The sequence below is a fragment of the Carettochelys insculpta genome, chromosome 9, assembly GCF_033958435.1.
Source record: "Carettochelys insculpta isolate YL-2023 chromosome 9, ASM3395843v1, whole genome shotgun sequence".
In the NCBI taxonomy this organism is placed as follows: Eukaryota; Metazoa; Chordata; order Testudines; family Carettochelyidae; genus Carettochelys; species Carettochelys insculpta.
In genome coordinates, this window is record NC_134145.1 from 1,634,324 (window position 1) to 1,658,063 (window position 23,740).

Below are 23,740 nucleotides of genomic sequence, written 5' to 3' on the forward strand. Positions count from 1 at the left end.
CCATTAGTCTCCTCTTTTCTAAAATGTGAAGTCCTAGTCTCTTTAATCTCTCTTCATATCGGACCTGTTCCAACCCTTAATCATTTTAGTTGCCCTTTTTTGAACCTTTTCTAATGCCAATCTACCTTTTTTGAGATGAGGTGACTGCATCTGTACATAGTAGTCAAGATGCGTGTGTAACATGGCTTTGTACAAGAGCAATAAGATATTCTCTGTCTTATTCTCTATCCCCTTTTCAATGATTCCTAGCATCCTGTTGCTTTTTTGACTGCCACTGCACACTGCTTGGATGTTTTCAGATGTTTCATTTATGAAAAAGTTGAAGGATTGGTTCTAGGACTGACCCTTGGGGAACGCCACGAGTTACCCCTCTCCATTCTGAAAATTTACCATTTATTCCTACCCTTTGTTTCCTGCCTTTTAACCAGTCCTCAATCCATGAAAGGACCTTTCCTCTTATCCCACGACAACTTAATTTATGTAAGTGTCTTTTGTGAGGGATCTTGTCAAAGGCTTTCTGGAAAGCCAAGTACACTATGTCTAATGGATCCCCCTTATCCATGTGTTTGTTAACCCCTTACAAGAGCTATAATAGATTAGTATGACTGATTTCCCTTTACAGAGACCATGCTAATAGTAATACAAATGGAAAGGCCATGGTATTACAGCAGCACACTCTGCGCCCAGCACAATGGCTCCAGTTCCCAGAAAAAATACCTCTTCCATCCTTCTTGGGCTTCTGGTTGCCTTCAGCTCACGTGATGGCTAATGAGTCAGCGATGGCCTTTCCACAGCCAAGCAACCAGCGGCATGCAGGCTCCCCAGAGCTCTTCTGAGGCAGAGAGCACATTCTAAACAAGTGAGCCAACGGGAATGGCCTCAGCCTCACTCATGGAAAGCCGCTGGATGGAGAGGCTGCATGCAGTAATGTTCTCTTGGAACACACCAGGATTCTCAAGACTTGGCCACAAGCTGCTGCCTATGGTAGTGTAACTGATGGGTACCCTTGTGTGGTATTAAGCAATTCCCTGTAACTGTTGGTACTCTTGTGTGTTACCAGGAGATTCCCTGTACCCGCTGCTTACCTGTAACTGTAGGTGCCCTTGTGTGTTACCAGGAGATTCCCTGTACCCGCTGCTTACCCTGTAACTGTAGGTGCCCTTGCGTGTTACCAGGAGATTCCCTGTACCCACTGCTTACCCTGTAACTGTAGGTGCCCTTGTGTGTTACCAGGAGATTCCCTGTACCCGCTGCTTACCCTGTAACTGTAGGTGCCCTTGGCCATGTCTACACTAGCCCCAAACTTCGAAAAGGCCACGCAAATGGCCATTAAGAAGTTTACTAATGAAGCGCTGAAATGCATATTCAGCGCTTCATTAGCATGCGGGCGGCCGCGGCACTTCAAAATTGACGCGCCTCGCCGCCGCACGTCTCGTCCCGACGGGGCTCCTTTTCGAAAGGACCCCACCTACTTCGAAGTCCCCTTATTCCCATGAGCTGATGGGTAGCTGAGGCAGCACACTAAATTTTGTTCTCCAAAGGGTCTGACGTGTTGTCCATCACAGGGCGGGAACCCACAAAACTGGTTTTAAAATATGCATTTGAGTTATGAATCAGGAAATTGAACAAGATCACGGCCATCATGAGTGGTATTATGATACCTGTACATTTGCCTTGCTTCGTCTTTTAACAGCCCTGGCTGGTATTTAAGTTGGAGAGGGTAAAATTTGCTTGGGGGCTGAGCTCTGGTCTACTGAGTTTGACTCTGGAGCCAAATGAAACCCAAGTAGCATTAGTGTTGTGAGTCACTCTGGCCCTGGGAAGAACAAACCAGTGAGAGTGCAGCTAGCATCTCCAGGCCTGTGGCAAGGGTCCCCAGGGCTCTCCCTAGCACCAGGTCACCAAACAGCCTGCCTTACTGAGACCATGATTTATATGTGAGTAACGTGCTGAGCACATTGTAGGCACGGTGCCCATCCCAGCAGTGATGCAGAATGACAAAGGCTGGCCTGGAGCAGTGGCAGAGGATTTGAAACATTTGAAGAGGAAATGTTTTGCTTATCTAAAAACCAGCTAAAGTAGCAGCAACAACCACAGCTGTGGGCATTGCCAATGGGACATTCAAAGGCAGGGCATCACTCAAGTAAGCAGTGATTAAAGCAGAGAAAGGACAGATAATGGAAACCTGTTCTGCTGTGACGTATTACCTGCCTCCTACAGCAGGTGGTCAGCGTCAGCGCCGCTCTGTAGTGCTGATCAGGTGGAGAGGTACGAATCCCTGGCCGTGGTCACATGCAAAGAGACATTGCTAAGGCTTATGCTTCTTTAGCTTGACCCAGAGAGTATGTCACTAATAGGAGCCTGTGAATAGTCATGTGGGAGCTGATTGTTGGTCTGTCCCATTGGGCCTGTGACAGTGACCAGCTCCAGATGTTCAGAAGAAGGAGCAAGAAGTAGCTATGGAATGAGGGAGTTCCTTGCTCCCCTGGGGTTGGGGTGTGTCCCGAACCCCAAGGAATAAATGCTTGTTACTTGGTGGGTTTGTGTGTTTTTAATGCACTGCAAATTCCGGATACTCTTAAACCATGTAAATATCCAAACTCCTCCCATCCTGATAAGCTGGTGGCCCTGACAGAAACTTGCCAGTAAGTTCGAGAGGCCTTGCAGGGGTAAGCATTTCCAGCTTTCCCTTTCATCAGTTTGAAATTTGCCGCCTTTCAGTTCCCTTATCATCGAACAGCCCCTGTGGAGCAAGAGGGAAACCAGCCATTTCCAATGGACTCTCTCTCTGGCCTATTTCTTACTGTGAATGTATTTGTCCTGCCTCATCTTATTTGTGCCCTCTGTAGTGGGAACAGTCCTTTCAGTCTCTTGTCAGAGGAGAGTTTTCTGTGTCCCTTCCAATAATTGTCATTAAATAAAAAAGTAGCTCTCTGCCCTTTTCTCCAACTGCTGCCCAGGTGTTACATAAATAACCCTCACTGCTGATTACTCCTGGAAAGCCCTTTTTGCAGCTGAAAAGTCCAGTATAGGGATCATGTCCCATTGTTTCTAAAATCAGCTTTGTGAAACCTGATTGGTTGATGTCCAAGTATTTGATCCAGCTGCATGAGTAGGACTTGTAAGTTACTTTTCCTCCCTCATACGATATCGGGTGGAAGATACCATATGACGACACCAGCTGAAGATCCCAGACCTGTCCTTGCCCAAGCACAGAGGGGCACATGCAATGGGTCCCTGAGACTGTGCCCCTACACTTGTGTGCATCAGTGGGTGTGCAGCACAAGAGGGAAGGAGCAGAGTGGTGCCTGGAGAACACTGTTAGTCTCTCTGCGGTCTTTGATGCTCCCAGTGCAATGGCTCCGAAGAGCCAGTGTTTGTGTTAGTGGACGAAGGCAGGTCTTATTCTCAGTTCGCCCAGAATAAAACAGCCAATTTCTCCCTTTGCATTTCTCTGCTGCTGAGGAGTGTGACAGATGAAAGTCCCTGTACGAATCCTGGAGTTGTGGGGGCAGGTATGTGAACGAGCTGGAGCAGGTGAATTCTCACCTCTGGCCTTCGTAGTCTTGGTGGTAGCTGTCTTTTAGGCTGTGAGGTCTTTGGTCAGGGCCTGTCTAGAGGAAGCACTTTGAGATCTGCTGGTATTACCCTCAGTAGTTCTTCTTGTCCAGCACTGATACACGAGCAGCGTGCAGCAGATGCAGAGTGCTCCTGGAGGACTTGGGCTCTTTGTGTTTGCTTGTGTGTTGTGAAGCTTGCACTCGATGTGCTCAGCCCTGTGTGGACACGTCCTGGGCCACTCCCCCTTCTGTAAAAAGTCGACACACTGAAATATTCAAAAGCAAAGACTCTTCCAGACCTATAGTTGTTCTGGCTGCAGCGAGCTGCTGCGGTCAGAATATTGCTGCTGCTGCTGCGTAAAATGATCCTGTCTCGGAAGAGTCGGAACTAGCATCAGTCAGCATGGGGATTTCAGTGTTCGCAGCGCTGGAGCCATCTAACAGTCTGTGCCGGCAGGCACCTCTCCGACATGGCCTTTTATCTTAACACTTCCTCGCTGGCTCTATCTGGCCTGTGAGTTGAGTGATTTTTGTGGTGGGTGTGATTGGCTACTGCCCTAGCCCTTCCTACAGGGACTGCCTGATATCAGGGTTCCCAGACAGTTGGATGAGTTTGAGTTCTGTTGAGTCATTCGGGGTTGAACAAACCCAGTGGACATGAGTAGGCCCCCCTGGGTGGGAGCATGCCATGTCTCTGTTCCCGACAGTGTTCCCTGTTGCTATTCAGAGGCTATCGAGCTGCAGCACAGTGACAGCCTGTTGGTCAGACATGCTTCTGCAGTGTGGGAGTGAGCCATGGAGAGCTGGAGATGAGGGTGGGTGGGAACTGGGAGGAGAATAAACTTTGAATTCAGTGTGTGCCAGTCGCTTTACAGATAAAGCAGCAACAGGAGCAGTCTGAATGGTAGCTAAGGAGAGAGTGAGCTTTCTGTCCCTGGCTTTCTCTTTCGCTGTTTACTTTGTAAAGTCCATTAATAGCATCAAAGATTAAGCAATAATCCAGCAATTAGTCCTGAGTAACAGCCTTGTGACTTGTTCTCCTCTGACAGGCTACGAAGTAGTAATCTGTTTGAACTAGCTTGTATCACACCCGCTGTTGCCGCTGTGAGGGTAAGCTGAAGTGTAAATACTTTTGCAAAAGCCATGGCCAGAGCAGCCCTCTCTCCGGACATGCTGGGAGCTGCCCATGCCCCTCCAGCCACCCAGGTGCAGCAAACATTGTACCAACCTGAGATTTCAAAGGCAAAACCTGGTGGGCCTCTGGCAGGACCAGCAGGCATCATTCTGCCTGCCAGTCCTAAAGGCCTGTACATTTCTGTGGCACCCAACACCCAGGCACACCTGATCCCCTGATAGACTATAGCTGCCTCAGCTGCTGTGTTACTGAACCTAGCCATTAAACTAGAATTGCAGCCTTTGTATCCACTTCTAACTGCACTGTCCTGACCTGTCCTGTCCTGTCACAGGAGTCAAGCACACTGACTTGTTCTCTCACATTTACCCCGCTCTCTTACATCGCAGTCTGGTGATGCTGCCTGTAGTTTTATTACATGCTGTGCTAACATATGGGCTGTAGGGCTAGCACAGTGAGCTGGCCTTGGGCACCGCCTGGTGTCTGAATCCAATGACTAGCAGCACGTGGGCTCGTTCTAGAGCTGAGCTGAATCACAAAGCCTCTCAACCTTCTGAGGCCCAGCCAAAGGCGGGATGTGTTTCTTTAGGAGAGGAGAGCTTCCCTCCAACTTCTGCTCCTCCATGGGGTTTTGCCACTGTGTCTGGAGAGGATGGAACAGTTCTGGTATGAATAGTTGTCAGGGGGAAAGAGACAGATGCCAGGTCTGACAGGGACTGAAGGAAGTTCGGGCCTGGAATCAGGGCTGCGTTGATGACAGACATTGAAGAGGTTGAGTTCTCTGGTCTTAGCGCTTGCTCCTAGTTCCCATCCTGCTGGTTCTGGTCCCCTTGTGCCAGTTAATTAAAACAAAATAAAACCAGCTGCTGTGCCACTCTCCCCTAAGCGCCATCACACCTTTTAGGCCTCTGCTGTAGCTGGTATTAAATGTTCATTCTGCTTCATGTCACTGTGAGTTAAAGTCCTGTCCCCTCTGATCGCTGGGAATGACCGGCTGTCCTGTACACACCCGAGCGCATGCTGGCTTTTCATTTGCCATGTTTCTTCTGACTAGCAGGTCCCCCCCACCTCCGTCATCCCAAAAGAATGTGACTTGTAAGCAGCCTTTTAACCATCAACCCTCCCCTTGTGTTCTCTCCAGGAGGGTTCCGTTACAGCGGATATGCCACAAATCTGTAGCGGAAGTGAGGTGGTTCTGGCTAAAGGAAGGAATACCCCTTATCCGCCGTGAGGAAAATGTAACTAACCTTTTACTGTCTCTCCTGCAGGAACAAACACTGGGACCTCCACATTCATTCTGGGTGTTCTTGTTGCTTTGATTTCTTGTCTGTCTCTCCCTCCTAGCACAATGCACCAGTAAGGCTCCCCCGACACGGAGCACAGCTGGGACTGAACGTGTGTGTCAATGGTCTCATCTTTCTGCCACAGTTAGCTCTTTGGTTGGAGAGGGGAGCAGCTCTTCATGGTTGAAGCCTTTCCATTCATCACCAGGAATATTTCCTCTCGACTCTAACGTTATGATCTATGTGTGTGTGCTTTTTCCAGTGTGTAGTCAGGGGTTCAACGTGCCTTAGCCATCATCTCACTGCTTGGAATGGGCGCATGGGAATGTTCGAAGCACATCCCTGTGGTGACTAATGTGGGGGGGTTACATGTCTGTGCTTATCTTGTTGGCCAGAAGAGAGACTGCCCACTGCTCAGCAGTTGGGGTGTGACACGCCTGCTGTCTGCCATGTCCTCCTGAGTCTCGAGTCTGTCCGTGGGTGCTGGTCCCTGGTCAGAGCCGTGCACATGGCAGCTGCTGTGTCTGTCCCCTGTGAGTGCGAAGCTGAGTGCGTGTGTTGTGGGGGTCCCAGCTGGCCTCAGCCGTCTGGTCGTGTTGTTCCAGTCGCATGCGGACCAATGAAGCTTGGCCTGTTTTTACTCTCTGTGTTTTTCCTTGTCTTTTTTATTCCCTCCTCATCTTCATCGCACTCTGCCATCAAACAAACCAAACTTCCATCTCTCAGCTCAGCGAGAAGGTTGGTCCTTTTCACTTCTTATCCACCTACAGTCCGCCACGGCAGATGGGACTTGTCCAGTAGGGGAAGGCGAGCCAGCCCCACAAGGGGCGGGGCCATATGGAGCCTGGTTCCTTGCCAGGCCCGCTCACAGCGCACCTGGCGAACTCTGCTCCCTGTGATTCTGGTGATGGCATTGGTACCTGCTTGCATGCCCTTGCTGCTTGAGATGACATGGCACAGACCCCCTTTGCATGCAGAACACCAGCCAAGGGTTGTATGTGCAAGGGGAAGATCTGCATGCTGCTGGTGGTGGGTGGGGTGGGGGGTCTTCTTTCCCTAGCCCAGGCACAGTGCTGAAGCTGAGCTGCTTCTCTCTGGGAGGGGCTCCAGAGAAGGAGCTGGCAGCTCTGATGGCGATCCAGGGCTGCCTTCTTCCTTTGGTTTTCCGGTTGCTAAACTCCCTTTTGAACGTGCCTGTAGGTGAAGTCCAGTGCTTGTCCTGCTGCAGCTGAGGACGCTGGCTCAGTGCTCCAGTGCCTTTGTTTTACCAGTGGTTTCCTGCTTTTCTGTGGCGGCTCCCTTGGCATGCTGGGACCTCTAGGCCTGCCAGCCCACTTGCATGTCCATGGGGCAGAGTTTGCTTTCTTCCTCCTCATGTGGACTGGGGCTTTGCCTTGCCAGTAGCAGGATTGGGAGAGCCTCTGGACAAGCCCATCTGCTGTCCTTCTAGGAGCTCTGGGTCACTAAAGAACATGGCTTTACCCTCCTCTCTGTCCTGGTGCAGCACCAATGCCATGAGAGCAGAATGGGACTACAGGACAGCAGTACAGGGAAGGGCCTGGGTCGGTCAAACCAGGACACTGGAAACCGGTCTGTGCTGGGGCTGAGGCAGCTGAGGGTTTGTGACACGGTTAGTGCTGCTGAAAGTGCTGGATTGGACAGCTGTGGAGGTGGGTTTCATTCCCAGAACAGATCCCTTACTGGAGACACGTTGCAGGTTCTCCCAGTACCGCCACACTGGAATCAACTCCTCTAGCGGGCTGTTTTCTGTGGCCCTGGGTGCCAGTTGGCAGGCTGGTATTGTGAAGTGCAGCCCCACCCCCAGGAGCTGGTGGGACCCCCGCTTGTGTCAGGCCAGCCACGGAGCAGCCAGCTGAGCTGATTTGATTGCAATGTTGATTAGACCATGTTTAGCAAGTCCTTGAGCTTGTTCCAAGGCTCTTCCCTCCCTGGAACATGCTCCCATTTCATTGTGCTGAGAGAGAGGTTCCTGTGTGCCCTCTACACGGAGAGACTTCTTGGTGCTCAGAGTTCCAGGACCCCCAACATTAAAGAGTGATGAAGGAGAGCAATGAGAAGAGAGCGAACCCGTCTGTCCTTGAGCCGAAAGGCTGCAGAGAAGGCTTCGCTCTGGGGAGAAGGGAGCCTCATGCTTGCACTGGGTAACATGCTGAGCAAGAGGACAAAATGGCTATCGAGCCGAGGGACCTCTATCTCTCCGCCCACCAAAAATACACCCTGCCCAAATATTTAACACCAGGGCAGAACTAGTTTCTAAATATTCCAGTGGGATCGGCAGTGCTTATAATTTGTTTGGCACTGATAATTACATCTTACATTTTTTAGCTTTACTTAAAACTGTGTACTGCTCAGCCATGTGGTTAATTATTGCTCTGCGACTGCTACAAGGTTATTTATTAAAGAGTTATTTTATCTTGATACAGTGGATCTTTTCTCTGATTCCCCTCCTTAATGTTGTGTTATTTTCATCAGAGAAATTTCTGAGCATGAATGCAAATTGCAGAGCTCCACAATCTCCCTTTCCCGTACTTTGCTATTAGTGTGTCACTGCGCTGAATGCTGATGTCTCCAATGCTGCAGCACTGTAATGATATATCCTCTTTTATATGTGGTTGTCAGCGCAAATAATTAGACCTAAAAGTTATAGCTGAAATATAATCCAAAAATGGCAAGGCCCTGTTTTGGAAATTGTCTATAAAATGTCAGCACTCAAGGATGCATTGGGAACATAAATAGTACAGCATTGTTTGAGCACAAGATTAGACTGTAAATGCATTTTTCTGGTTCCAATTTTTTCTCTCCTGCTGTTGATTCTGACAATAGATTGTGAGGCTCCGGTAACTACCGTTCCATCTGGAGACCTTGTTTAAAAGGGAGAGATGAAAGGTTCCAGGTAAACCATGCAGACCAGTGGTCCTGCTTCTGGAGGACCATCTCTGTACTTGGGATGCCAGGACATTCCATTTCCATGGGGCTCGCTTGCTCTCCAGGCCAGACATAGAGAAACAGGGGTGTGTGGTTGTCCCTTCTCCCCAAACGCAGGACAGGGTGGGCGAGCGGAGCGCTCGTAGCTCTGCCTTTCATTGGTGCGGGGTGGCACAGGCACAGAGCAGGTGGAGCAACAGCTGCTTTCTCAGGAGAGGAGGAAGAGCTGGGGAAGCCAGGAGCAGAGGGTTTGGGTGTAAGAGCACCAGTAGCTGAGAGACTCGAGGTCCCTGCATGCCCAGGAGAATACCCGAGACAGGGAAGCAGCAGCAGAGGTTCCGGTGAACATATATGGAAGGCAGCACTCGTTGATTGCTGGGGGGGAATCTCCCTCACTTGCCACTAGGTGGGACTAGCCAGGGAGTGGGAGCTGGGGTCAGGCTGGAGCCGGTATGGCAGGGGCAGTAAGAGCAAGAGGAAATTGGTTTGGGAAGCCGGGGGATGGGTACATGGTGTACAGGGCACTGGGGGGGGAGCAGTGTTCCCTGCACGCTGAGCACTTGGGTGGCCACCCAGCTCATCAGCAGTGTTCCCACAGCCGGCAGCCTGTGTGTCTATTGGTGGTGCATATCCACACATGCCTCAGTGCACATAAAAATGTATTCTGCCCCTGGATGGAAGAACGAGAGGGAGCGCAGGTGGGAGGGGTGTTGAGTTTGTTGGGAACGGGGAGTGGGAGTGGGTATTTGTCTGGGAAGGTGGCTTGTAGTCAGCTGCTGTGGCCAGTATAGCTAGTGGGAAAAGGCAGCTCCTCTTCCCCCTCCCCCGTACTGCTGCCCTTGTTTCACTTTGGGATGCTGGGGCTGCCCCCACGGCGCACACACTCACATGCACTCACTTTTAGTGTCTCGTTCCCAGGGGCCCTGCTCTGCTCCAGCACACCAGGGCGGTGATGGCTCTCATGCCTTTGGTTAGCTTGTGCCCCGGCTGGACAGAGGGCAGAGAGGAGGGTAGATGTCAGGGCTCTGGGTGTGCTGAGGTCGCTCTCAGATGGAATCGGAGACACTGGCGGCCGAGTCGCTCCAGTGGCGAAAGGAGCAGGGCGATCGATTCGTGCTGTCTGTGCCAGACGTAGGGATGTGCATGCTCACGCATGCTGAATTGTTAACGCCTCTCAGCCGCCGCTGCCTGCATTGGGGTGATGCCTGCTGCCCTCCTCACCCCCCGCCCCGAGAACATGCTGCTGCTGGGCTGTCCTTTTGTCCTCCCCTGTGTCAGGCAGCAATGGTTCAGGCTGCACTGAGTGACTTGCATGGGGGGGTCACTTTCTCTCCCAGGCAGGGTGCTTGGAGGGTAGAGCTGGCTGCATGGTGCAGCCTTTCAGGATGCCCTGGCCTGGGTGAATGGCAACGAACCTCACTTTCAACAGTCTGCTGCTGGTTTCCACCACCCTCTGAAATATTATTGTCCATTGAAATCATGTTAATAGTCACAGCAGTTCTCCCTGCGCTGCTCTTGCAGAACCTCCAAACCAGCTTCTTTGAGCTTGATCCCAAAAGACAAAATTTTTAAAAATGGCCAATCCTGGTCCAGCAAATTGTACCCAAGAAGCGGGGCTAGTTCCGGAGGGCGTGGACGCCGGTAACAGAGTTCCAACACGCCGAGGTGGCAACGTGGGCTGCGCGCTGCTGTGATTTGACTTGTAAAGTGGAGGGAATTTCTGGAGAGCTGCTCCTTTAAGGAGTTGTGCTGCTTGCATTATTCCTGGTTCCGATGCCAGGGGAAGCCAGAGACTCACAGGACTGACTTGAGCCAGCACAGAAAGTGTGGGTGGTGGATCAGCTTCTGTGAGAGCTCTCGCTTCTGCTGCCCAACAGCCGCGCTGCTCACCCACCAGCCCAGCCACTAAGGTGGCTGCCAGGTGCCCCCCGGGGCTGCGCTGTTTGTGCGACAGCTAACCTCCCAGATCTCCCTTGCCAGCCAGCCAGCCAGATCTGCGGCCCGGTTTGGAGCTGAAGGCCTCCCCTGCCCTTATTTGTGAGTGCTGCCCTGGCTGTGGTAGCCAAAGGACACAGCCTGTCCCGCCCCTTGTCAGGGACACATCTGAGCCCATCGTCAATACTCAGGCCCGCACTACTGAGAGAGCAGCCACTTTTGCAGCCAGTGCACCATGTGTCGCCAGCAAGGCCACAGCCCTCTCTCAGAGGTCACTTTGAGCGGTTTCATCTTGCCACATCCCAGGAGCGAGAGCAGAGGTGGTAGGAGGGAGGGCCCTCACTGTTCCTTGCCTGCAGGCGTTTCTGGTGCTCATGGACCACCCTGGGAGAGGGGTGGGGAGGGGGCAGTTCAGCTTGCCTGCTGCTCCTGCTGCAGGGGCTGGGCTGGGCTGGGAGGGAGGGAAGGGAGGCCCTCGTTTGACAGCTGGTCTGCAGAGCCCTGGCTTGTTCCCCTCCAGGGCACAACACAGGCCTTTGTGGGCCCTGCCTTGCCCTGGCTGGGTGGCCAGTCCCTCAAGTGCTCTGGCATGTTCTGTCCATCTTGTTGCTTCTCTTTTGCAGTGGTTTGACCTGGTGCACATTCTGCCCAGACTGGGGCTTCCTGGGTGACCCCTCTGTACCGAGGCGAGCCCAGCCCTCAGTGGGGCGAGGAGGCCACAGGAAGAAGGGGTCCCTAGGCCCTCAGGTGAAGGGAAGTGGGGTGGGAGAAGAACAAAGGCAGCTCTGTTTTTCCACCCATCTTCCTTGCCATGAGTAGTGGCTGTGCTGGTGCCGAGTTGGAGGAGGACGTGATGGTCAGCTCGGGATTGGGCTGACCAGAGCGGCTGAGCCTAGGGGGTGGGGTGGGGGTTGCTCCTGCTCCCAGCTAGGGCACAGCAGTGCGTGGGAGCAGTGCACATGATGTGACGGAGAAGTTGTGCTAAGCTGTAGCCTGGGGCCATCTGCCTGCCCCACCTGTCTGTGCAACTGTCCCTAGCAGGCAGGGTTTGCCTGGAAACCTTTTTCTTGTATTGATCTGCTCCAGGGAAGGGAGAAGAGTCTTTTCTTTGCCATTCATTTCGTCCCTAGTGCACAGGCCCCGTCTCCAGAGTATTGGCAGGCAGCCTTTTCTCTTCCCCTGCCGAGACACTAGCTCACAGCCGCTCTGAAAAGGGGCCAGAGGTCCCTCTGAGCACGCTGCCAAACAAGCTGAGGCATTCAGCAGCAGCTGCACCAGCCCTGCTCCTCCCGAGCCAGGGCGGACAGAGTCACTCGCTGAGCCCTGGGCAGCTGCCAGGGACTCAGGGCTGAGGCCTGCGTGTTGGGGGCCCAAGGCTGTTCCCAGTGGGTGTGGCAGGGTCCCCACCCTGTCTGTGGGTGGCAGCTGAGGCCGTTCTTGCCTGCAGGCCTGTTTCTGCATGCTGGTTTTTGAGACTCCAACCCTCCTGCATGGCTCCCGGACTCATGCTCGTTTCCCATTATCCAGAGCCTGCAGCTCTCTCCTTTGGATGATGCCCCTCCCAGCCTCTTGCCTGCCTGGTGCATGTCAGGTCAATAGACGAGTGCCTGTGCCAACCTACAGCTCTGCTCTTCAACTTGTCGTCTTTGTGAAAAGGGGGGCGGGTCTGTCCCTGGCGTGGGCAGGGTCCAGGCGGCTGCTGGCTGAAGGAATTCAGTCCGTGCTCTGTGGAGCGTGGACCCTGCCTCCCAAGGAGCAGTGCCGGGTGCTCAGACTGACCACACCCATCACGTTAAAGCCATTGCCATGTCCATCGAGTCAGCGCGGTGTTCTCATGCGTGTAGCTCTGGATTTCTGGCGGGGGGTGGGGCGCGCTGCCCGGCAGCCAGGTAACACCTCCCCGGCGGTACCACGTGGAGCTGTGGATTCGGGAGTTAATAATTGATTAAAAGAAACAACCAGTAAGACTTTGGATTTAGACATCTCAAAAAGCAAGTGTTCTCCTTCCCCGGCCGGAAGGAGCTAATGAGCCCTGTTCTCTCGCCAGGAAGAGGTGTGCTGCGCACACACTGCTGACAGCATTGTCTAAGTGATCACCAAGTCACAGCCGTGTTGTACATCGCGGGGGGTGGGCGGGGCTGTCTTCAGTCTGTTTCTGCCGGGCTGGTGGCTGGGGAGTGAATCACCAAGGAGCAGCTCCAGTGAAATCTGATTAGGCAGAGGCAGCCTGTCAGCCTGCGCTGGGGCTGCTGAGCCCCCCCTGCCGGCCGCAGCACGGTTTCCAGAGGGCTTTGGCAGGGCCAGGGCTGATGCCCAATGCCACTGATCCCCCACAGCCCAACGTGGGAGTCTGTCCAGCTGCCCAGGCAGAGTGCAGGGCCTGGAGCTTTCCCTTCATGACCCCACTCTGGGACTGTTCGCTGCTGTGCCAGCCCGGAGTGCACCCCTGGGAGAGGAGGTGCTGTGAGGAGAGTGCTGGGCAATGGAAAGCTCCATGGGCGTCAGTCAGCTGTGACCCTTCCCTGGGCTCTGACCTTCCCTTTCCAGAAGAGAAGGCCAGGTGAGAGCCCGAGTCCCGGGTGAGAGCCCTCCAGGCAGCTTCCCTTTCCAGCTACAGCCCAACCGCTCCTGCCCAGCGTGGACAGAGGCTTACGGCACACGTGTGTGTTTCCCAGGCGCTGCTGCTATAGGCCCATGCTGCTGGCTTTGCAGAAGGGCCTCGTTTCTGTGTCCTTGCCCTGGCTGGAACACCGACAGGGCAGCTTTCAAGCGTTATTGGAGTTGAGAAACCCCTGCAAGAGGTGTTGTGCAATGCAGCAGGGGGAAATGGGTCTCCCAAAGTGCTGCTGCAGAGGTGGGAGGAGTTGTGGCCATCCTGTCCCGTCTGCCAGGAGTAGCGTCTCCTGCCCAGCCAGGCAGTCTGGTCGGCCACTCTGCTGAGTGTCTTTTCCTGACCCTGCATCTGGGTTCCATTTCAAAGCAATTCCCTTTTCCCTGGCAGTGACCCCAGGGCTAATCCTGCCCCCCGGCCCAGACCTGCAAGATGTAGGGAGCAGCAGCTGGGCTCTGAGCTAAGAAACTGAGCAGATAATTCCATTTGACAGAGCTCGAGCGGGCCCTGTCCGAAGGACGTGTGTGAGTGGCACTTGTGCTACTTTCCAGTTGGAGAGGTGCCATTTACAGGGGACAGTGTGTGTCAGGACAAGCCCCATTTTGAGGCTGGGCACAAGGAGTAGTTTGAATCTGCTGCAGTGACTCAGGAAGGACAGCAGCATGTGCAACTTGACAAAGCAGCGAACAGCTTTTGTGCTCGTTGTATCTATCTCTATGGATAGATCCACACCCTGCCATGGTAATGTCAGGCCCCCCTACCTGCAGGGCTGCAGCCGAATGCCACGGGCTGGTCCAGAGACCCTCCTGACTGTCTCCTCCTTGTTGCAGTGCGGCGTGTTCCCCCTCGATTCTCCATCCCTCCGAGCAGCCATGAGGTGATGCCGGGGGGGAGCGTGAACCTCACGTGCGTGGCGGTGGGGGCCCCGATGCCCTACGTGAAGTGGATGGCTGGCGTGGAGGAGCTGACCAAAGAAGACGAAATGCCTGTTGGCAGGAATGTCCTGGAGCTGAACAACATTGTGCAGTCTGCCAACTACACCTGCGTGGCCATCTCCTCCCTGGGCATGATCGAAGCCACCGCTCAGATCACTGTCAAAGGTAAGCTACGGCCCAGCCCTTAGGCCCGGGGTGGGCAAGCTCTACCGTGGGATTTGGAAGTGCCTGGTTCTATGGAGCATGCTGCTGGGTGCATTCTGGGCCTGCGGGGACAGAGCAGCCTCATGGCCCCACTGTCTCACGACAGTCACGACCGAGAGCCTGATTTTCCACTTGTTCTCCTGTTTGTGCCCAGAATCCATCTCCTCCTGCTGTGCCTGGAGCCTGTGTGTCGCTTGGCAAGTGGCAGGGTGGGAGGTCTGTGCACCAGCCCTAAGGTGCCAAGAGGTGTCTGTGGGACTGCTGGGGCTGTCTCTCCTGAGGAATTGTGGGTCTTGTCTCCAGGCAGCGAGGTCTGGCTCAGCCCGTGGCAGGTTGAGGCTGCATCTTAGCAAGAGCATCCTGAGAACCTGAGGCCCAAACCCTCACCCCCCTCGTCGAGGGAGGGTTGACAGAACAAGCGGGATAAACCCAGTGCCCTGCCCTTGGGCTAGGTGCATAGGGACTCACTGGTGAGGGTTCAAAAGGGACCCTTTCCACTGCCCGCTGTACCTTTGCCTCCACCCTCTTCCTCCCCCAGCACTGTCTCTAGGGTGCGGTTCCTGCTGGCGCACAGCCAGCTCCTCTGGGGGCAGAGGCCTACTCCTGCCTTTGGCCTGAGATTCTGGCTCTGCTCCTCCAGCTCGTGCCCCGGCCGGCTCAGCACAGCCCTGCCCTGCTCCCATCCCAGCAGGCAGGAGGTACCTCAGAGTCCTATAGCACGTTGCTCCTTGGCACACATCTGTCCTCTTACGCCCCTCCTGTCTCACAGTCACCTGTTAGCGCCAAGCCTGTGCTCAAGCCATTGCCCGGAGTGGGGACTAGGTGCCCTGCAGTTCAGCACGTGCTACTTCTCCAGAGACTGTTCCCACCAGCCTCTACCACACAACCCCCACTCTGTTCCTGTCCGTCCCCAAGCTTCTTACAGGAGGAGGGGCCCCTTTGCCGTTTTCGTGCTGCCCACACAGCCTCGGCCCCTGTGGTCAGCTGGAAGAGGAGAGCAAAGAGGGAGCTGCTGGAGGTGGGAGGCTCCATCCAGCAGCACCGTCTGCTCTGTGTATTAATCCCTTCATCTGTGTCCACTCCCTGCTCTGCCCACACCTGGCAGGTAGACAGTGGCACCTGCTGTTTAACTCAGGACTGTGTGTGGGCACAGGCGCTCTGCAGGGACCTGCAGATTTGTGCTCAGTTGTCATTACAGGCAATGATCTTCAGGCCCTTCGTCTCTGTCTCTCTACCCCCCTTGGGTTGCGTGTTCCCTTGGTCCACAAGGCCTGCAGAAGAGCAGCTCTGTCACTGGGCACAGGAGAAGGCTCACTTGGGCAGTGCTGGTGACAACCCATTACAAATTAGCCAGCTCTTTGGTTCTGTACCAAATGCCCTGACCTTTGGTGCTCCCTCAGCCTGGCCGGCCGGCCTGCTAATACACTCACCAGATTTGCTCTCTATGGCCATGCAAAGAAAGAAGCAAGTAATCCCCACACATCCCATCTCTGCCTCTGCAAATCCCTACTTGCCTGTCCCTGGGAGGCATGATTCCCAGAGCTGAGCTACCAGCAGGACTGTGCCAAGTTCTGACTCGGTGCAGGAGAGCCCATCCCTGTCAGCAGCGTCCCTGGGACTGAGGCAGCACCAACAGTAATTCAGACTTCTAGTGCAGAGGCACCCCGAGGCTGGTCAGAACCCCGTCCCAGGTGCTTGGTGCTGTACACACCCACGCAGACCTTGTTCTCTCCTGTAGAGCAGATGTTCAGGGGGCCCTCTGTAATGAGGGAGAGAGCAAAACCTGATCAAATAGCCAGATTGGTGTCTGCCTTGGGCCAGGATTGCTTTTCTTCAGGGCAGGATGCTTGGGTGCTCGTTTTGGAATCGAGTGCCAGCCCCTTTTGTTCCAACTTGGACATTATCACTGCAGCACGAGTAATTAATAACCAGTTAACTGGGTCAGTACACAGGAGACCTTGTCACTGGTCACTTTAATTCACGTATTGGCTCAGCGCTCTGCAGATTGATTTCCCTTGCTTTGCTCTTCTGGTGAAATGGCAAATCTGGCAACGTTTAGCTGCAGCAACTGTGCTTCTCCTTAACCTTGGCCAGAGGAGGCGGTGAAGGGCGAGACTAACAGGGTTTGAAAGCCTCCTGGAGGACCAAGCCAGGGATGGTGATTAGCTAGGCTGGGCAGGGATGATGCCCCGAGCCTCTGTTTGCCAGCAGCTGGGACTGTACAGCAGGGAATGGCTCACATCCTGTTCTCTTCGCTCCCTCTGGGGCACCCAGTGTTGACCACTTGTCGGCGGACAGGACACTGGGCTAGACCGACCTTTGGTCTGACCCGGAACGGCCATTCTTATGTCAGCATGTCAGTGAGCTCAGGGTCAGAATTCCTGTGTACCGGTAAGTGGTTTGATGTGCTACCCTGTGAGACAATGGCTGTAGACGTTGGCAGTTTCTCTGTCCACATCCTGTCCACGTGTACGGTAATATTTACAAGGCACCTTATCAACAGGCTGTCTCAGTGCACTTGCCATGAGTTGCTGGCAGCCTAGGGTGTTGTCTCTGTGGAGTTGGTGGTGTGGCCCCAGATCGTGTGTAGTGCATGGGGTGTTTTACTGCGTCCTTTTGTGAACCTTGCTCCCAGAGGGGTAACTTAGCCCAGGTGAGAACCGTTCACCTGCCAGCTCGACATGCCAAGAAGCACTCCTGCATCCGTCTTCAGCTACCTTTATTTAGCCTGCTGCTGGAAAGTGCCTCAAGCACATCTAATAATATGATTGCTCTGTTTATCCTTCCATTAAGAACCACTCGGAGCAATATATGATAATATGCATTCCAGAGAATGAAATGATTTCTCTCTCTTAAAGGAGAGTGTTAATGGGAGGGGGCAGCTGCAGTTTCATCCCTCTGTGTATTGCAGGAGTTGAGCGTACCGAGTGGTTTAACGTATGTCTCTCTCCTTCCAATCCCAGCACTGCCGAAGCCACCGACGGAGCCACTAGTGACCGAGACAACAGCCACCAGCGTGACCCTCACCTGGGATTCTGGCAACTCGGATCCCATCTCTTACTATGTCATCCAGTACAAGCCCAAGTCCTGGGAGGGCCAGTTTCAGGAGGTGGATGGTGTAGCAACTACCCGCTACAGCATTGGTGGCCTCAGCCCCTTCTCGGAGTACGAGTTCCGTGTCATTGCTGTCAATAATATCGGACGGGGGCCCCCCAGCGACCTGGTCGAGGCCCGGACCGGAGAGCAGGCTCCTTCCAGCGCCCCCCTGAAGGTCCAGGCCCGTATGCTGAGTGCCAGCACCATGCTTGTTCAGTGGGAGCCGCCAGAGGAGCCCAATGGACAGATCCGAGGGTACCGGGTGTACTACACTACTGAGCCTCATCTGCCTCTCAGCACATGGCAGAAACACAACACCGATGACAGTCACCTCACCACTGTGGGCAGCCTGATCACCAGGACCACCTACAGCATCCGGGTCTTGGCCTTCACCTCTGTGGGCGATGGGCCCCCCTCAGACGTCATCCAGGTCAAAACTCAGCAGGGCGGTACGTGCGACACGTGTCTCCTTGTGCTGCGTCCTGCCCTGGGGCAGCGTGTCCCTTGCCCTCTGTCCCCTGCTCTCCAGGCTTCTGAGCTGTGCCAGGAGCTTTACCAGGGAAGGGCCAGAGTCAAGGCTCAGCACCAGAGACAGCAGCTTCAAAGAGTTGGGCGTGGGGTGGGGAGCGAAATCAGTGTCAATTTCAGCACCTGAACTCTGGTCGGAGTCCAGGGGAGGCCCCTTGCAGCTGTGCTAGGTTCCCTCTGGGAGAAGCAGTGACTGGAAAGTGGGGGGGGTGCATGGGAGCTGGACAGAGCTCTGCCCAGCTCAGACAAACTGACCCACAGGGACTCTGAGCAAACTGGGGTGTGCAAAACAGCCATGTAGCTGCCATGCCATGGGCAGCTGGAGGGGCTGGCCGCCCGAGCCCCTGCCTAGGTTTCTGGGTGGGATGGTACCGGGACTGCTGCTCACTAGCCCCTCCTGCAGCCAGGGCTATGCAGTGGTTAGCGGCCTGGTGGGTGGGAGCGGCGCTCCAGCTGCTCTCCCTGTGAGGGTATGGCTGTGCGTGAAACGGATTCGCATCAGTCACCAGAAACCTTGGGGAATTGCACTCCAGCACCCGAGCCACCCTGGCCTGGCCTGGCCGCGAGAGCTGCTCGACTGGCTGGCCGGAAACTACAGAGTAGGAAGAGGGTTATGAAGGGAAGGGTGAGACAAAATACGCAAGTGTTTTCCCAGGAGTAGGTTCAGCCTGTGGGAACAGAGTCTATTTCGTCCTCTGCACCACCCTGGCCACCACTAACTGTGTTGTCTTGGTCCCCAGTGCCAGCCCAGCCAGCTGACTTCCAGGCAGAGGCAGAGTCTGACACCCGCATCCTGCTGACGTGGCTCCCAGCGTCACAGGAGCGCGTTACCAAGTACGAACTGCTCTACTGGGAAGGAGAGGACGGGAGTCAGGTGAGGAGCCTGCCTTTGCTCCAGCCAGTGAACAGTAGGGGCAGAGCATCATGAGCCAGCAGCTGGGAGAAGACCACTGCTCCCTGGGCTGAGTGCCTTGGGGCTGCAGCATCACAGAGCAGCAACCGCAGCCTTTCTCCCTAGACGCAGGTGGTGATGGGAAAACTGATCTCAGCCTCTGATTCATGTTCACTGCTTCACTGTCGTGTGGGTTGATCCCTTGGAGTTAGTCGCGGCCCTGGGATCTGAAGCTCTTGTGCCCTGGCGAGGTGCCGTGCAAAGATCTCTGATTTTCAGCAAAGCGTTCCTGGCAGGGGACGCAGGCTGGGGCTTCAGGAATGGCCATGCAGCCAGGAGACAGCTGTGAAGTTGCATCCAGAATCTGTCAGGTCCCTGGAACATTAAAGACCAACCCAGGGCAGCAGAGCAGTGATAACACAGACCCAGAGCCCTAGTGTCTCGTTGCTGTGTGTAGACGTGGGTCAACTCCCTGCATGTTTGCACCAAAAACAAAAGCAGTTGCTTTGCAGGTTGAACTCAACCAAAGAACAGGAGTTCCTTTGCTTAAGCATGCCAATTGCCCTTCCTGCAGGACAGGAGTTGATGGAGAGCTCCAGGGGCGTCCCAGGCCTGCTGCAAACAGTAGCCAGCCCAGGAGGCAGGCTTTCTCCCCACATCACAGCTGAGCCTCAGGGCTCAGTGCACATCAGAGACCGAGGAAGGAATAGAGGCTCTGTGCTGAGTCTCAGGCCTGTGTTTCATGGCTAAGTCAGGCACGCTCCCCAGACCTGGTCCAGGGAATGAGCACTGTGCAGCCAGCGGGCTGAGTCCTCACAGTTCATTTCCAGCAGCTCGAGTACTTGCTCCAGGGGTTGCCTGTCCCTTGGGGGTTTGGAAGCCCCAGGGTGGAGGGGAGGCAGTGTGGGGTACCAGGGGCTTCTGGAGGCAGGTCTGGGAGGTGGTGGCTGGCTGCCCTGGCCTCAGGAGCTGATCCCCGGGGCCAGATGTGTATTTGCCTTTCTGTGACTGTGAAAGTAACAGGTGTCTTCGTGCATCCCCAGCACAAGGAGACCTTTGAGCCAAGCTCGTCCTACGCTGTGGAAGGTCTCAAGCCTGACACGCTGTACAGGTTCCAGCTGGGAGCCCACTCGGAGCTGGGGCTCGGGGTGTTCACCCCCATCATAGAAGCCAGAACCGCCCAATCCAGTAAGTGTCCTCCAGACTTGGTGGTGAGCCTAGAGCAGAGGCCTCCACTGGGGCCCAGGGCACGCTGGGCCTCATTGCTCCTGCCCTGGTGTCGTGAGAGCAGCTGCCAGCGTAGGTTAGGGAGAGCCGGGCAGCACTGGTGTCGGCAGAAGGCGACGTGGTAAGTCCTGTGTGTACCCTTAGCCATACCCATACCATCCTTCCCCATAGGCAGTGCACAGAGACGCGGAGCAAAGCGGGCTGGCAAGGGCCTAGCAGAACCTCCTGGGCAGGGTCGTGCCTCTCTGTGAGCTCCTTACATACCATCATGCCATCCAGCTGGGCAGGCTGGGCTGCAACGGTGCTTGACTGGCAGCATGTGAGAGCGTCCATCTCCCAGGCCATGGGCTGCCCTACCCCTTCCTTCCCAACCAGCTCCGCAGCTGCTGTTGGCTGCTGGGGGTCAGTCCCTGGATAGGTCCTGGGCTGCATGCTGGCTGGGGAGGTGTGGAGACGTGTGTGAGTGGATGAGGCTGCCACTGCAGGGCCTGCAGACCACCACAGGCGGCAGAGACATTCGTAAAGAGGCCAGATTCTGCGCTGACCCGGCCGGGCGGGATTGCTTTCTTCCATGCTCAGCCCCCTGTGATGGCAGAGCAGAGGTCGCTTAGCTTGACTGGCGGCTCAGCGTGCTGCATGTCAGCAGATCAGGGCTGTCTCAGGGCTCTCCGATAAGCTCCCTTTCACTAACACCTGGCAGAGAGCATTGGAAGGGGCGGAAGGCGCATCTGTCAGGTGAAGGGAGCCGGGCACCTGCCGGGCTGGACTGAGGAGCCATCAGGGAAGCAGGGCCAACCGAGAGCAGCAGCGCCACTCCTGCTGAGAATGACCTTCCCTCAAGGAAAAGGTGGCAGCCATGTCTTTCCTCCCCCGTTAGCATATCAGCAGCCCAGGTAAACGAGCTCCCGCTAATGGAATCGTAGAGCCTGTGCAATAGATTGGACATAAAATCTGGAGAGATGCTGAGCCCCAGCCCTCGTAAATATTTGACGGCTGAGCAATGCGCTCTGAGTAAGGGATTTGCCATTGTGGTTTTTTGCTGGTTTTGATACCATTCTGCCATTGATAGACCAAGGGTTGGGCCCCTTCCGCCACTGATGTAACAAAACCATGCAGGCAGCAGAGGCAGGCAGGGATGAATGGAAGCAAGACATTCTCAGGCAGTCACCGAGAGAGCACTCGCTGTGGAGACATGCCCTGAGGAGGCCTGCCCTAGTCAGAGCCAGTGCCCCTCTGTGGAGAAGGAGCCCCTTTGCTGACCACAGGATCTGCCCACCAGCCCTTCCAGGTCTCCCTGGCACAGGTTGGGTTTCTTAACAAAGACAACAGCAGTGGCACAGCAGCGCTGCCCAGTTCGGGTGTTCACACAACAAAAGGGGCTGGCAAATTGGGAAGGGGCAGAAAACTAAGGTCTAGAAGATTGGTGGTGGGGGGTGGACTTTCCCTCACTTGCAGCTGGTCAGTCGGCGTTGGGCGGCTGTCTGAAAGGCGTGCTCTCGCTCAGACAGAAGCGATGCACTCTGTGCTGGAATCTTGGTGAATTTCTGTGGGGAGCTCCATGGGTGCTGTTCATCTTACTTGGAATGCTCACTCTGGGGCCATCCCATCCACATGCCCGGGAAAGGCAGTTAGCTGGCTGAGAAGGGCAAGGCCAAGTGGGGGACAGGCAGCAGGAGCCGTCAGACTTGTATGATCCAATTTCAGATGGTAGTCCTGGCAGTGTCCTTCCTGACAGTGACATGAGTTGATAGCTGGGTCTACCCGTGGGAGGGCTCTGAACCCCGGAGTGCTCTGTAGGGAGGTGACAGAGCCTTTCCGGCATTCATTGGTAAGACAGGCTGGGTCAGGCTGACCCTTCGCAGCAGCACACGTCTGCACAGGCGGCTGAGGAGGGTGTGCTGCCCTCCAGCAATGCAGCTAGGCCTCCATCTCCAGGGCAGCGTTTCCCTTCCGAAGTGCTTCGTGGTCCTGGGGCACAGCAATCAGTGCAGTCTGGAAGGAGTCCCCAGCAACCCCACCCAAGAGACATAAGTTAGCAGAGGAACCCTACCTGCCTGGCAGCCCCAGCAGGGTTGGGGGATGTGTTTTGGGAGCAGTCTGTGTAGCAGTGAATTGTAGCAGGTGATCCGCTGGCTGGAGGCTGAGGCTGCCCAGTGGCAGGGGCACCGCCCACCCTGGGGCCAAAGAGAAGCTAGTTAGGAAACTAAATTCATCTGCTGGCTTCTGCCAACGGCTCTGAAAGTTGAACGGGGCAGATTGTCTCCAAAGCAGGTGTGGGAGACGGCTGGAGTAAGGGCCCCCAGATTCCCTCCCTCTCCAGTTCAGATGCTTCTCTCCCTGTGATTGGCCGTGTTTTCCCCTGGGGAGAAGCCTCCAACCCGAGCAGGGGCACAGACGTGCTTCTGCCTGTAGCCTGGCGCTACTGCATGCCGTCCTGGCACTCGGCCTGCTGGGCTGCAGAGCAGCTGCATGACTGGGGGAGTGGCGGGTGCGTGTGCGTGTGTGTGTGTGCGCACCAGCCCTGCTGCCTGCCCAGCGCCAGGGGTGGGGGTCATTCCCATGCTGGGGCGGTTTAGGTCACCCTGCTTGTGTTTACTGCATTTTATTTTATTTCCCATGAGTGTTCAGCGACTGCTTGTGTGTTCTGCACATTGTCTGTGTGACTCTTACCCAGCCAACAGGCAGGACAGGAAGGGCCAGCCAGGCACCGGCCAGTGCTGCCTTGCCGGGAGGGCAGAGCCAATGGCTGAGCCTCCTGCTGGCTTGCCTGCTTGGCCTCCCGGCTGGGGGGAGGGCTTCCCTGAGCCCTGGGGCTCCTGACTTCACAGGCGCCTCCGCAGAGGCATCTCCTGAGCCTCCGTTCTCGCCCTGCTGCCTCCTCTGTCCTCCCTCAGGCTGGCCGCTCCTCTCCTGTAATTTCTCTCCCCCACCCCCAAGCCCTCCAGCCCTGAGCAGGGCAGCGCTGGGCCTCTCCTCAGGGCAGGCTGCTGGTAGCCCTGGCCCTGTGCTAATTCCCCTCCTGCCCAGGGCCAGGAGAGGTGGGCCGGGCAGCCCCTCTGCTGTTGTCACCTCCTAACAGCCCCCACACAGTCTCCTGGCCCCGCCCGAGGAGCTGGAGTAGCTGCTGGTGTGGCTCCGAGCTACAGCCGGGCCTGGCCAGGCCCCCATGCGTGGGGCGGGGCCTGGAACCCTTTAACACGGAGTGAACAAACTGGGCCCGTTTCCAGATCTACACACACACACGCGTGTGCCCAGACACATCCCTGTCGTCTCCAGACTCGTGCACACACACGTGCATGCACACGCACGCAGCCACATCCCTGTCATCTCCGCATGCACACACACACATGCACACATTCACAGCCACACCCATCACCTCCACACGCACATG

General features: G+C 55.4%; 1 protein-coding gene across 9 annotated transcripts in view; it reads left to right on the forward strand.

Annotated features, from left to right (window-relative positions):
• PTPRF (protein tyrosine phosphatase receptor type F) overlaps window positions 1–23,740 on the forward strand; it is a 730,253-nt gene that overhangs the window by 620,343 nt on the left and 86,170 nt on the right. For all 9 annotated transcript variants that reach the window (XM_075003555.1, XM_075003557.1, XM_075003558.1 and 6 more), the window contains 4 exons: window positions 14,298–14,567; window positions 17,570–18,151; window positions 18,971–19,104; window positions 20,166–20,310. In XM_075003555.1, the coding sequence (XP_074859656.1) occupies window positions 14,298–14,567; window positions 17,570–18,151; window positions 18,971–19,104; window positions 20,166–20,310 (1,131 nt within the window). The remainder of the gene's footprint in view (window positions 1–14,297; window positions 14,568–17,569; window positions 18,152–18,970; window positions 19,105–20,165; window positions 20,311–23,740) is intronic.